Consider the following 15,258-nt stretch of genomic DNA (forward strand, 5'->3'; position numbering starts at 1 on the left):
ACCTAGACATTTTTTAATTAACTGAGAAATGACTTGTGTATGTGCAAGGAATATGTGTTTGGGTTCTGTTCAATAAATGCATCACTACCTTTATATTTCTCACAGGTTATTAGTAAAAATATAAAGTAATTTTGTCTACACATTCTGAAGTATTAGGTAACTTCATCTGTGATCACATTGTCTTGCCTGACCTTTAGAGCAGTGGTCCCCAAACTGTGGGGAGGACAGGGGGCGTGTTAATATATATATATAATTTAAGGAACTCAGTCCGGCTTTAAACTTACTTTTGAAAGTTGTAATCATCGAATTTTGAAATTGGGTAGTGCATTTGTTTTTGTCATGTCAGTCATTGCATACCTTAGTGCTATTTATAACTTGTCAAATGTTCAGATCAACTAGCCCATGTCATGTAACATTTTTTGCTAGGTTTCTTAACCAATAGATTTTATGTTTGAGTCACTCACATCACATGAAGACACATTATACATGGAAAAATTTATATAATTTAAAGAACATTTGCTTTAAAACGGTAACATTTTCTCTGCACCCCATGACAAAATGTGTAGAATTACAGGAAATAAGCTTTAAAATGTTTAATCTGCCAACAAGGGGGGTGTGAATAGTTTGTCAGGAACAGCGCTTGTGCCCATCGAAATAGATGTGGTGCACGTGGGATGTTGCCCTGCTCTCGAGTATATTGATATTGTAGTGTACTTTCCGACATATAAAAAAAACAAGGAATAGGTGAGAAACCATGGTAATGAGATGAGGTCTCTGACCCACCCACAGACAAGAATTCACAATAAATAACAACCACAAACCTGTGAATATAGAGTCCCTCACCATCTCGGGAGCAATGGTTCAAACAAAGTGCAAGCTTAAAAATGGTTCAAGCAGTGCAAGCTTTCTCATTAAATGTTGAAATTGTTCAAACCAGACTGCAGACACCGACAGAACATTTACCTTCAAAAGTATGTGGACACCTCATTAAACATCTCATTCCAAAATCAAGGGCCTTAATTAGATGCTGTAACAGCCTCCACTCTTCTGGGAAGGCTTTCCACTAGATGTTGCAACATTGCTGTAGAGACTTGCTTTCATTCAGCCACAATTGCATTAGTGAGGTTGGGCACTGATGTTCGGAGGTTAGGCCTGGCTCGCAGTCGGCGTTCCAATTCATCCCAAAAGTGTTCGATGGAGTTGAGGTCAGGGCTCTGTGCAGGCCAGTCAAGTTCTTCCACACCAATCTCGACAAACCATTTCTGTATGGACCTCCCTTTGTGCATGGGGACATTGTCATGCTGAAACAGGAAAGGGCCTTCACCGAACTGTTGCTGTAAAGTTGGAAGCACAGAATTGTCTAGAATGTCATTGTATGCTGTAGCGTTAAGATTTCCCTTCACTGGAACTGAGGAGCCTAGCCCGAACCATGAAAAACAGCCCCAGACCATTATTCCTCCTCCACCAAACTTTACAGTTGGCGCTATGCATTGGGGCAGGTAGCGCTCTCCTGGCATCTGCCAAACACAGATTTGTCCATCGGATTGCCAGATGGTGAAGCGTCATTCATCACTCCAGAGAATGCGTTTCCACTGCTCCAGAGTACAATGGAGGCGAGCTTTGCACCACTCCAACTGACGCTTGGCATTGCTCATGGTGATCTTAGGCTGTGTGCGGCTGCTCAGCCATGGAAACCCATTTCATGAAGCTCCTGACGAACAATTTTTGTGCTGACGTTGCTTCCACCTGCAGTTTGGAACTCGGTAGTGAGTGTTGCAACCTAGGACAGATGATTCTTATGCACTTCAGCACTCGGCGGTCTCATTCTGTGAGCTTATGTGGCCTACCACTTCGCGGCTAAGCTGTTGTTGCTCCTAGACGTTTCCACTTCACAATAACATCACTTACAGTTGATCAGGGCAGCTCTAACAGGGCAGACATTTTACAAACTGACTTGTTGGAAAGGTGGTTGAAAGTCACTGAGCTCTTCATTACTGTCCATTCTACTGCCAATGTTTGTCTATAGAGATTGCATGGCTGTGTGCTCGATTATATATACCTTACAGCAACGGGTGTGGCTGAAATAGCTGAATCCACTAATTTGTAGGGGTGTCCACATACTTTTGCATATACAGTGTACACCATTGAAAATGCCATAACCAACCTGAGAGAAAAACAGTAGTCTTGAATGTGTATGTGATCATGGCAAGAATTATTCCCCTCTTCAATCCTCTCTTTTTCAAATGTTCTTCAGGAGTCAACTCAAACGCCATTTATTATTGAAACAGTTTGATGAACCAAAAAATGTAATTAATATCATAATAAATTAATTATGTTTGACTGCTCTTTCATACCAACTCTAGACTTGCTTTACCAGACAATCATCTGCATTTTAATAACTTGATTTGGGTGATGAATCCTAACCTATTCTTTTCTTTATATATTTAAATACAAAAATCATCACATCAATATGGGAAATAAAGAATCCATACTTCAAATTACATTTACAAAGATGTAACATGCATGATGCAACATCATCAATGCGGTCACATTAACCCAGAAATTAAAACTACTATACTGAGGAGTGTTTTAACCATGCAATTGATCAAAAATGGAAACCAGGTTAAATGGAATAAATTACAATCTTTCTCGAAATGACCAAATAATGTGTTTAGTTTTGTGTTAGTGGTTGAGAGATGAAAGCTATCATCTTTGTCCCCAAGCCAGGACCGCTTCTGAGGTTGGTAGCCGTGTTCCCATGTGGTAATGAGCATCGCCTGTCAGTCACAGCCTTGAGGTTGTAGAATTCAAGTAAACACCAAACAAAGAACATATATTATTAAACCATCACTGTGTTTGTATCATGGGAATAACCTGAACAATAAAGAACATTCTTATTTAAACAGCATATACATGTACAAACAGAAGATGTCCATATCTTGCTCAACCAACTTCTGATAGTTCAACATGTCTATGAAAACTTCTAATGCACTACGCATTTTTGCAGCAGTCTTGTTTGTGACACAGTTTATTGCAATGAACTACCACTTCATCATGTAGAAATGTACATAATATGCACAACAATGTATATTCTCAAAATATTTTTTAAGCTTAATTGTAAATGAATGTATTCATTTGACATTCTTATCTTATGCAGTACTTGTGCAAAAACCTGACAGAAAATCGTCCAGCTAGTTCCAGGACCAAATACCTCAGGACATTCTCTGAACACATCCAGTGAAAGGTGGGAGCGTGGGATGAAGTGGTTCACAGCACCACGCTGTTTGTGGCACAGTTGTTGGCAGGGATGCCGATGCGGTGGTGGCAGGTGAACATCTTGCGCAGTTCGGCGCGAAAGCGGTCATGTAGCCAGGCGTACAGGAAAGGGTTACAGCAGGAGGAGCTCATGGCACACAGGTGGCACAGCAGTTGGATGAGCAGGAAGAAGCGCTTGTCAATCAGGTCAATGTCAATGTCCCGCAGCACGTTGAATACACTGATGGGCATCCAACACACGCCAAAGGCCGCCACCACCAAGGTGACCAGACGGAAGGTCTTGCGCTTGCGGGTTCGCTGGGCCTTGGCCTGGCTCTTGGTGCGGTGGCCAGGCGCCACACAGTTACGCAGCTTGACAGAGATACAGAGGTAAGAGATGCAGAGTGCAGAGAGAGGCAGGACGTAGGTCATGAAGAGCGTGCTGTAGGCGTAGGCCAACCTCTCTTTCTCTTTGCCCATCCAGAACTCCTCACAGATGGTGAAGCCCTCATTCTTGAACTCCACATGGTAGGTGTGGGCTACAGCCGGGGCCACAAGCCCACAGGAGAGCAGCCAGATCCCAGATAAGAGGTAGGTACACGCCAGCACTGAGATCCGCTTCTTCAGAGGGTGCACTGTGGCATAGTACCTAGGAACAGGCGGGAAAAGCTAGATCTACATAACAGCTCATTTACAAGCATGAAAAAAGTGTGATTTGGTATGTTTTTGCTTTTTGATCTGACAGTAATTGCACTGTCAGATTGCACTGTTGCAATGTGTCGCACTGATATCACATGCTTGTACTGTTGCTGTAGATTATTGGATCTATTGTTATTGACGTGAAGTGGGAATTAAATCATCTTCAACTGACTTGAGCTTATAGAAGAGTCATATTATGGTGCTGAATAGAGCTGTTAAGAGTATTTTATGTTACAGACCTTGAATGTATACCTAATCATCATTCTGTTACAGCCGCAAATACTGAAACACCATGGAGGAAATGTCAATAGAGGATAAATGATCAAACCTGTGGTGGAAATGAAATTACGTAATGCGATAGAAGCTTAAATAGAAATGTAATAGCAATGTGTTCATTCTACCCAAAATCAAAATGTTTTGTCTAGTCTGACTTAGATGGAATGATAGTTAAAGCCACCTCGACCAAGGCTTACCTGTCAACACCAATAGCAGTGAGAGTAAAAACAGACACATAGACAGTTACTGGCTGGATGAGGTAAACCAGGTAGCACATGAACCTCCCAAACACCCAGCCACGGGGGTTGAAGGCATAGGCCAAGGTGAAGGGGACACATGTGGCACACATCAGCATGTCGGAGAAGGCCAGGTTCCCTATGAAGAAGTTGGTGACATTGTGCATCTTGCGGGTGCGGCAGATGACGTAGAGCAACAGGTAGTTGCCGAATACCCCGATCAGCACCACCAGGGCATAGCAGGGGATGATGAGCAGCTTGAAGGACTGCGGCAGCTCCACCCCCACAAACTGAGGGCTGAGTTTGGACGAGGAGGAGTTCTGCAGCGCCACCTCAAAAACCTGACCGCTGGTGTTCCGCTCCATGCCAGCCACACACGGCCCAGGAGAGACTAGATCTACAGCCCACCCACTGCCACTGCCCTCCATCTTAGTAGGTCAAGCACGTCACACTGTAGAAAGGGCCAGAGGTGCCTAGAGAGAAGATAGAAAAAAGAAGACTTAGCTTATCAGTCCACTTGTTTTTGTTGGGCTCAATGGATTCTGATGAGGTTGTGTCAAGTCTATTGAAATTCTTCATATCCAAACTAAATAACTTAACCTAAAAGCCTGTTTCTATTCCAGGCCACATATCTCTGAGAGGTCTGTGCCCCCCTGTATCCCTTGATTGGACTGATTGTTCTGGATGATACTAGCATCCACTGAATAACCGTTGGGTTGGAACAGTTGGATTGGAATCTAATAATTCCCTTTGGCGCCTAGAGTGAATAAAACATGCATAAAGTATATTTACACAGCACATCAACCAGCTAGCACATTTGGTTCCTTGGAAGTTCTGGGAACATATATTTTTGGTTTCACATTGGTTGTGGGAACGAAACCATGTGTTTCCTGACCTGTAAAACTGGACGTCTTTTTTAATGTTCTGATAACAGAAGTGAAAATGTCTTTAAAACTTTCACTGAATGTTTCAAGACTTTTAATAACACCGTATTTTGGGTTAACTATTTATTTTACTCCAAGCACAGATAGGACACATGAACATTTATTTCCTTAGGCATTAATCATGCAAACACATTTCTTTTTTATTGTGACACGGCATCAGTGAGATTCAGACCTATAATCTTATGTTCTCTGTCCATGGAATTAGTCCACTGCGCTAATTTAATCTATTCAAACAGACCCCATTTCAAAGGAAACAAGCACTCATTAAGATCAGGTGTGGCCAATTAGTGGGCGAGGCCAACGCACCTGAACACACTTAACAAGATAGAAGGTAGAGAGAGTTTTGTTGATGCTGAGAACGGAATGTACATGTTTTTAAATAACATTCTTAGAACATTCTCTGATCGTTACTAAAGTTTTCTTGTGGTTTTTATGGAAAGTTTTTTTAACGTTCTCGGAACAATTTGAGAACAGGACTTTAAATAGAACCTTGGGGAAACCTGTAGAAAACGCTAAAGTAGTGAAATTTCCACAGAAGAACATTGTTTCTTAGCGTTCTCTGAACTATTTGAGAACATTCTTAATGTGAAACCAGTTGGAGAATGTTCCTAGAACATTACCAAAAGTGAAATGAAATGTAACCATGTTTGAGCTTTTAGGAAAAAACATTGGTTCTCAGAGCATGTTGTGCTAGCTGGGGCAATGTCTTTAATCAGTGAAATTATAGTAAATCATTCAGAAATCTATTCACTTTATACTATGAATTGTGCTGCAAATGAGAAGCACTCAGACAGTGACACATGAATGACACAGAAATATGCTCTTTAGTTCAACAAGCCTCTAAATGTGTAATCATGCTTTGCTTGACAACAACAGATTTGTTGTTGTGACCTCATTTCATCATTTTTTGCTAAAAGAGTCACATGATCATTAGGGTATGACTCTATATAGTCTATAGATGACTGCATACATTCAGCATCTTACTCTGTTAGCAGTGGTTCAACAGAAACTCATGTTGAGAACATGTTGTGAACAGGTACACAGATGGTATGAGTTGAGAAGTTGAACCATGTTCATGAGAGACACTGTGCCGGGAAGGGAGGGCAAACCATCAGAGCCAAAACAGTTTTACCCAATCACATTTACAATCTTGACTGTCTCTGACTGTCTCTCAAGTGCTTTTGAGACATGGATTAGTCATGCTTAAACAGGAAGCACACAGTGCAGTTGATGGACAGATGGATCCTATTTTAGCACTTACACCCACTGGGCACACACTGGTTGAATCAACGTTGTTTCCACATCATTTCAATGAAATGACGTTGAACCATTGTGGAATAGATGTTGAATTTACATATGTGCCCAGTGGGTAGTATGTGTCTTTCTCTATTTTGAATTCAGCCACATTATGCAGCAAAATAGGGTAATGGACTTTTGAGGTCCTCTTCAGATTGCAAAGTGATGGCTGTGCACCAACAAAATAAAATGTACTCATGACTGCCGCTGGTCAGGAAAATAGGTGGAACAGAGCTGTGAATGTGAATGTTTAGTCAGAGAACCCACCCCACTGGGCACAGATGTCAGTTTCAACATCTAGTTTTGATTTACATTTTGTTGAGTTCTCAAATAACGTGAATTCAACATGAAATCAACAACAAATGTCACCATGTCATTAGATTTAGTTTAAAAGTTGGGTGAAAAAAATATGAAATGCCTTTTTTTTTGCAAATCCAATCAGTTTTCCACATTTTCTTTGTTTGAAATTACACGGAAACAACATTGATTCAACCAGTTTTTGCCCAGTGGGAGAGGTTGTCTAAACATTCACCCACTCTCCTACTGGGAGACAGACAGTGCTGGAACACTAAACAATCTATATCCCTGTCAGTCAATATCTGTTCCGCTGGCCTCATAACTCTACCAAGGACAGAACATATTAACAAAGGGAATATCTGATTCAATATGATATCTCAATAGATGAAAAACACAGGACTCAGGATAATAGAGGCACATTGTGCACATGGGTTTCACTCTCTGCAAAGTGCTGCAACACATTAGCTTGGAACATTTTAGTCTAATAATGCCAGGGGATGCCCCCAGGCACGCAAACATTTCCCTAACGTGTTATTCACCTCTTTCTGAGAATGCATTTGAATGGCAACTAATGCAGGTCTTTATCTTGGTAGTGCTGATGGATGTCAGCCTGTTAGACACCCTGTCTAGGTAAAATCACTGGTTATTAAAGACCATATAAGTTCTACTATAAAGCATTTGTCATTTTACCTTATAACCACATCCAAATACATCTTATTTAGTAAACATATAGCATACTAAAACTTAGGTTATATATATTTTCTGCCAAATAATGTCCTGTATTCCCTAATTTGGAAAACATTGTAAAATGTTCTACCCAAATGAATCCTAGAAATATATATTCCCAGGAAATAAAACGTTTTCTAAGTTTGTGGCACAAAACTGGCTCTGATTGAAATGATTGTAGAATGCAAATGACAGAGGCTATAGGAAAAGTGATGTTACTAATTTAATCTTTTCAGAAAAACGATTGTAAAATTATTTCCTATAGCCTATCAAGGCTAGAAAACATGAAAATTCACATTTTAAACCTTACCTATTCAGCAAGAGGAGCAGGTGTCCACGTTTCAACTCCTCCAATATCAGCGGAGACTGACAGTGAATCTGACTGTGACTGTCAACTTATCCACATTGGAGAATCACCAAACTGAGCGCATCAACGGTCCCCACGTTTCCCACTCCACAGAGAGGAGCAGAGTGAAATAAATAACCCTTGAATGCTCTCAAAGTTATTCAGCTGTTTTACAGCATAGCCTTCATTACAGTAAAGTGATTTGTGAAAATGTGCACCAAATCCTCAGTGGGCTGCCTGCAGTGTGCACAGCTGCCTCTGATGACCACCTGCTTGTATGCAACAGGTACTGGACAGAGTGTCTGTCGCATCCTATACAGTAGCCTATTTGAATGTAACAGTTGGCTATTTGTGAAGGCTTTATCAAAAAGCGCATCATGATGGATTCATACAGTTACTCATATCAATCTATACATGTCTACATCACTGTAGATTAAATTGTTTTATTTTTGGAAGTGGATATTGGATCGGCAGAAAAGTGGGGTTAAGGTAAGGGTTAAGGTTAGGCATAGGGTTTAAAATTGAATTTATAGGGGTATCATGTAGTGGAAACGCAACAGTAACTATTCAAATGGATCTCCTCAAGCATCCTTATTTATTTGTCAATTAGACTGGGTTGATTACATGATCCCTGTTTTCATGGCCAATGAATGTAGAGAAAAGCCTTTGTCTTCCAGTATCTCTAGGTTTTAATCAATGGCTGTCCATGTTGGAGGGAATGACTATCGATTCTAAATCATTGGCTATTCATTGAATGCCTATTCATTCTAAATCATTGACTGTGATTTAAGAAGACCAGGGTTACGTGCCAGGCCGGGGGCGACCAGGTGTTTCATTCGCTCTGACAGTTGCATTCATTAAAGCATGGGGCTGTTCATCATAGACAACATAGTAGTGAGATCAATAGATGTTAACCTCCCTCACCTACTCGTACAAAACACTGCTCCTGGCTGTGTCAGCCACCTGGGAAGTGAGCCATAGTGACAGTGTGGTGTTAAATTGGAGTGGTGTGAAGGCAGTCTGTAGGCAATAGGCAGGTGTCTAAGCAATGCTACAGTATGCACAATGTAGCCGGTGGCAGTTTTGACAGCTGCAATTGCGTATTCATGACTCACTGTGATTGTTGGGTGCTGTAAGCTCAACTACAACAGCAAAAATTATTTTGTTGGTGCTGTTTTGTCTGCTCTCTTACAATTTTACAGATCGGAAGGGATGGATAGTAAAGTAATATACTTGTACTGGGGTCAGTTGTTTCTCTCTCCATATAATTAATTATTTTGTTACAGCTTCACCAAGCAAACCTAATGATTATAAATAGATGTTATTTTCAAATGGGCACTGGTATTTGATTCATTAAAGTCATGTCCTGGATGTTATCCTTACAAATAATCCTGATTGTTATCAGTCTGGTGTTTTCTGTAATGACCTTAGTGATCACTGTTTTACAGCCTGTGTTCATAATGGCTGCTCAGTGAAACGACCTGTCCTGACTTGTCATAGACGCTTGTTAAAAAACTTTAATGAGCAAGCCTTCCTTCATGATCTGGCCTCTGTAAATTGGTATAGAATCAGCTTGATCCCCTCTGTCGAAAATGCTTGGACCTTCTTTTTTGATATTGTCAGAAGTATTACTAACAAATACGCGCCCATAAAGAAAATTTGAATTAAAAAAAGGTTCAGCCCCTGGGTTCGACCGTGATCTGGCAGAGTTACTCCACCTCAAGAATTACATTTGGCAAATCGCTCGGCACACGCATACTCAGGCTGACTGGCTCTCGTTCAGGCAAATGAGAAATAAGTGCACTCAGGCTATCCGGAAGGTCAAAGTTAGTTACTTTAAGGAGCAGTTCTCTCTCTTGGTCTAACCCCAAGAAGTTCTGAAAAACGGTTAAAAATCTGGGGCCTCATTTATAAAACGGACTTACGATCAATTTTGATCTTAAGTATGACTTATGCAGAAAACCATGTATAAGTAGTTATTTATAAAACCTTACTTTGACATGGAAATTATCTTGTCTCTACGCAAAGTCTAGACTTGACGTAAGTGATTTTCCTGCTGGTTATGTATGGGTTTTGCAGTTTGGGCCGCATATGCATCCAAGCCTCTGGTGAACTGTGCATTAGCTTTATGAACAATTTGTTAGGAATGATCAATTAAAGGTGTGAGGAATTAATTGCCAGACGCAACGTGTTTTGAATTAACAACAGGATGCAATGTTCTATATCACAGCCATCATTCAACCGCATCCTGCCACAAGTGATCGAGGCGATACTACACATATTGTCCAGGAGATACATTAGTTTCCCATTTACAGCCAACAAACAGGCGCGCGTCAAAGCCGAGTTTGTGCGCTCATTTAATTTCCCAAGGGTCATAGGTGCAGTTGACTGCACGCATATTGCCTTACGTGCACCATCTATAGATGAACATGAATATGTTAACAGGAAGAATTTCCATTAATTGAATGTTCAGATCATCTGCGATGCCCGTATGCAACTTCTCAATGTATGCTCCAAGTGGCCAGGGTCTACGCACGACTAATTCATTCTGCCCACAGCAGAGTAGGCCTGCATCTAGAAGCTGGTGAGAGTGGAGGCGGGTGGCTTCTCAGTGAGTTCTTTTCTTTTCAGTGTATAATAGCCTATTAACCGTGCAAAATAATGTAACACAACGGGTTTACCCTATTAGGTGACAGGGCTATCCACTGAAAACGTGGCTTCTCACTCCCTTTGCCGATCCCCGAACAGCAGAGGAAATGCGCTACAACTTGGCGCAAGGCAGAACAAGGTCGGTTGTGGAGCGCACCATCGGACTGCTGAAGGGCAGGTGGCTTTGCCTTGATGCATCAGGTGGAAAACTCCTCTACAAGCCAGAAAAGGTAACTTCATTTAATAAAAATGCAAAACTTTAATTTAGTTTTAAAATGGGTCAACTTAAAGCAATAGATATCAACATTTTATATTTAGCATTTTATTGAAATTGCACACCCAAAGGTTCCGGCCAAATAGCTGAAAATAGTTTTTAATTTGGCCCTGCGGTTACTGAGATGTCCCCTTGAAGCTTGTGCATTTTGAAGCAACGCTAGTGTCAATGAATGGAATCAGCTGATTCCTATCATTTCCATTAGCATTGCCACAAAATGAGAACAGATTTCAAGGGGACATCTCAGTAACTGTAGTGCCCATTAGTGCAAGTTTGTTTGACAAGAACACTTAAGTATAAAATGTCCGGTTTTAAGAATGAATAGTTTCCCTCCCCAATCAAAGGTGAGAGGCATAATACTGGCATGTGGTGTGCTCCACAACATAGCCCTGAGGCATGACATTAGAATGGACCCCCAAGAGCCTCCTAACCTACCACCCAATGGAGCACCTGCCCCGCCTGATGCAGTGAGAAGGTGGCAGCTCATACAGAGATTGGTGGTAAGAAACAGAATGCCAGACAATATACAAAGCATGTTTAAAACTGGACCGTTTTATCTCCATCTCTACATTCAAAACCTAAATCATGGACCCTCTTACTGACAGTTGTGGCTGCTTCGCCTGATGTATTGTTGTCTCTACCTTCTTGCCCTTTGTGCTGTTGTCTGTGCCCAATAATGTTTGTACCATGTTTTGTACTGCTACCATGTTGTGCTGCTACCATGTTGTTGTCATGTGGCTACCATGCTGTGTTTTCATGTGTTGTTGCCATGCTATGTTGTTGTCTTATGTCTCTCTTTACGTAGTGTTGTGGTGTCTCTATAGTCGTGATGTGTGTTTTGTCCTATATTTTTATTTTATTTTTTATTTTTTATCCCAGCCCCCGTCCCTGCAAGAGGCCTGTTGACTTCTGGTAGGCCGTCACTGTAAATAAGTATGTTCTTGAAATGATGCTGATATTGCAGTCTGTTAGATGATCTGACATGTAGTTTCCAGTTGGCAGCAGGTGCCGTTAATTGATTTTAAACGTTGTTCTAGCTGTGATGTCTCAAACATGTCCCCATATGCGTGAAACATAATGAACACTGCAGGCACAGGAATCTCAGGTGTGTGAAGAATAATTTTCAAACCATAGCAACAAGTGTGGAGGAGAAGACTACACAGTAGGGGAGAAAATAGCATGGAATCATTATTATTTCTGTCACACTTTTTATTAGACAAGAGGATACGTATACATGTTGCACAAACAGCAAATAAATATACTTTTACATTCAAATACTTTCCCAAAATACTATTTGTACTGTCTTAAAATATCCTGGTAGAATATTTGGTTTTACAATTTCACATTCAAATACTTTAAATAAAAGTAGGATAATTGTTTTGGGCTGTGTACACAGAAAAGTTTGTTCAAATTCTCATGTATTTGAACCCAAGTCTGCTGTATGCTTGTTGCAGTGGTGTTTGTCTCAAGGAATTTTAACAGTGATACCAGATATCAGATGGTCAATGCAATCCCTCTTTGTCTGTCATATAAACTGTACATAATGTCCATTAATTTAGCATTGTCAGTAAAACCTCACGCTAACACTACATTTGAAGGGTTCCTTATTACAATGTGATTATATATGTAATTACACTCTAACAAGTATTGTAATTATTTCATAATAATTAATAGTTACACTGTACAAACAATATGTAATTGGTGGCAATTGCACTCAGTAATAGGCAAGCTATCTTGCCCAAGCATTTCACTACACCCGCAATAACATCTGCTAAATATGTTTATGTGAGAAATAAAATGTGATTTAATTTGATCTGCATTAGTTTTTTGACATGATTGATCTCTGTCGAAGGTGGAGCTGGCTTCACATATTGTGAGTATTTTTTTAATTCTTAACACATTTACGTTTGTAATGTCAAATCTTGCATTCTTTTTCTAAATACTTACTTTTATGTTAGCTAGCTGGACAGGCAAATGCCGCTGAGTACTAAACTGTAAACCAATCAAAACTGTTGTACTATCTATGGTACTATCGCTGCTGATCACACCTGCCAATCACGTTAGCCATACTTAAGGTAGTTACAGCTGGTGACAGCTCGAGAGAGCTCTCCGTCCGACAAACTGCTATCAGGTAAATCAAGTTTTATTTATTTGTAATCTAACTATTTATTTATAGAAACTTGATACCAATGCAAGCTGGAAAATGACTTCAAAACATAGAACACAGCAACCTTAGTAATGTAGCTAGCTTGCTAGTTAGCTAGCTAGTTACAACAAGTAGATATGTTGCTAGCGAGCAGGAGCAGATAGCTTTATCACTAGCTTGCATGTCATTCCGGGACAAGGAGCATTTTAGCTATCAGTTTATTCAAAGTAATAATTTAAGACTACAAAATTCTATAGGACAAGTAGTGTATAGCTAATACAGTCATCAAGGCAGACCCACTCATTTCATTCATACAGACAAATAAAACATGTCACATTATCCCTGTCAATAGTTGGATTAGGACGATTGCAGATCACCCTGCCTCAGACTTTCAGGATGTACATTTTTAGCTCACAAACTACATTCATTAGCTGTGATGATTTATATTATTTATTGTTGTCTCTTTCTTTTGTGTCACATGATCTGTTTAGCTCTCTTGTGTTCTGCTCCCAGAGATCAACCAAGTGCTATTCACCAAGCATGGGCTGATTTACTCACCTGTGAGGAGAACCATCCTACTGCAGTTTGAATTACCCCTGCCATCACTATTTAGACATTGAGACAATATATGCATTTGACTGATGTCTTTTCTTTGTGGGTTTTGTCTTAGACTGTCTAGTGCATTTTAGAGTTGAAGAACACCAACTACAGATACACATGCTTGTTTGAGCATCGTCCCCACAGTGACAGTACGAACAGTTGAAGTCGGAAGTTTACATACACTTAGGTAGGAGTCAAAAAAACGTGTTTTTCAACCACTCCACAACTTTCTTGTTAAGAAACTATAGGTTTTGGCAAGTCGGTTAGGACATCGACTTTGTGCATGACACAAGTAACTTTTCCAACAATTGTTTACAGACAGATTACTTCACTTATAATTCACTGTATCACAATTCCAGTGGGTCATAAGTTAACATGCACTAAATTGACTGTGCCTATAAACAGCTTGGAAAATTTCAGAAAATGATGTCATGGCTTTAGAAGCTTCTGATAGGCTAATGGACATAATTTGAGTCAATTGGAGGTATACCTGTGGATGTATTTCAAGGCCTACCTTCAAACACAGTGCCTCTTTGCTTGACATCATAAGAAAATCCAAAGAAATCAGCCAAGCCCTAAGAAAAAAAAATTGTAGACCTCCACAAGTCTGGTTCATTCTTGGAAGCAATTTCCAAATGCCTGAAGGTACCATGTTCATATGTACAAAGAATAGTACGCAAGTATACACCATGGGACCACGCAGCTGTCATACCGCTCAGGAAGGTGACGCGTTCTGTCTCCTAGAGATGAACATACTTGGTGCGAAAAGTGCAAATCAATCCCAGAACAACAGCAAAGGACCTTGTGAAGATGCTGGAGGAAACAGGTATAAAAGTATCTATATCCACAGTAAAATGAGTCCTATATCGACATAACCTGAAAGGCCGTCCAGCAAGGAAGAAGCCACTGCTCCAAAACCACCATAAAAAAGCCAGACTACGGTTTGCAACTGCAAATGGGGACAAAGATCGTACTTTTTGGAGAAATGTCCTCTGGTCTGATGAAACAAAAAATAGAACTGTTTGGCCATAATGACCATCGTTATGTTTGGAGGAAAAAGGGGGGCGCTTGCAAGCCGAAGAACACCATCCCAACCATGAAGCACGGGGGTGGCAGCATCATGATGTGGGGGTGCTTTGCTGCAGGAGGGACTGGTGCACTAAACAAAATAGATGGCATCATGAGGATGGAAAATTATGTGGATATATTGAAGCAACATCTCAAGACATCAGTCAGGAAGTTAAAGCTTGGTCACAAATGGGTCTTCCAAATGGACAATGACCCCAAGCATACTTTCAAAGTTGTGGCAAAATGGCTTAAGGAAAACAAAGTAAAGGTATTGGAGTGGCCATCACAAAGCCCTGACCTCAATCCTATAGAACATTTGTGAGCAGAACTGAAAAAGCGTGTGTGAGCAAGGAGCCCTACAAACCTGACTCAGTTACACCAGATCTGTCAGGAGGAATGGGCCAAAATTCACCCAACGTATTGTGGGAAGCTTGTGGAAGGCTACC

General features: G+C 40.6%; 1 protein-coding gene and 1 long non-coding RNA gene across 2 annotated transcripts; one reads left to right on the plus strand and one right to left on the minus strand.

The window, feature by feature from the left end:
- Positions 1 to 3,012: 3,012 nt before the first annotated feature.
- On the minus strand, positions 3,013 to 8,182 carry LOC139576789 (prolactin-releasing peptide receptor-like). Its single transcript, XM_071403254.1, has 3 exons — positions 8,040 to 8,182; positions 4,428 to 4,939; positions 3,013 to 3,904 (listed from the first exon to the last, which is right to left on the minus strand). The coding sequence occupies exons 2-3, from the start codon at positions 4,892 to 4,894 to the stop codon at positions 3,268 to 3,270; spliced, it is 1,104 nt and encodes a 367-aa protein (XP_071259355.1). The 5' UTR covers positions 4,895 to 4,939; positions 8,040 to 8,182; the 3' UTR covers positions 3,013 to 3,267.
- Positions 8,183 to 10,325: 2,143 nt separating this feature from the next.
- LOC139575230 (uncharacterized) lies at positions 10,326 to 12,811 on the plus strand. Its single transcript, XR_011674923.1, has 3 exons — positions 10,326 to 10,686; positions 10,765 to 10,954; positions 11,343 to 12,811. It is a non-coding gene; the product is annotated as an uncharacterized lncRNA (long non-coding RNA).
- The last annotated feature ends 2,447 nt before the right edge of the window (positions 12,812 to 15,258 follow it).

Source organism: Salvelinus alpinus, chromosome 5, assembly GCF_045679555.1.
Source record: "Salvelinus alpinus chromosome 5, SLU_Salpinus.1, whole genome shotgun sequence".
Taxonomy (NCBI): Eukaryota; Metazoa; Chordata; class Actinopteri; order Salmoniformes; family Salmonidae; genus Salvelinus; species Salvelinus alpinus.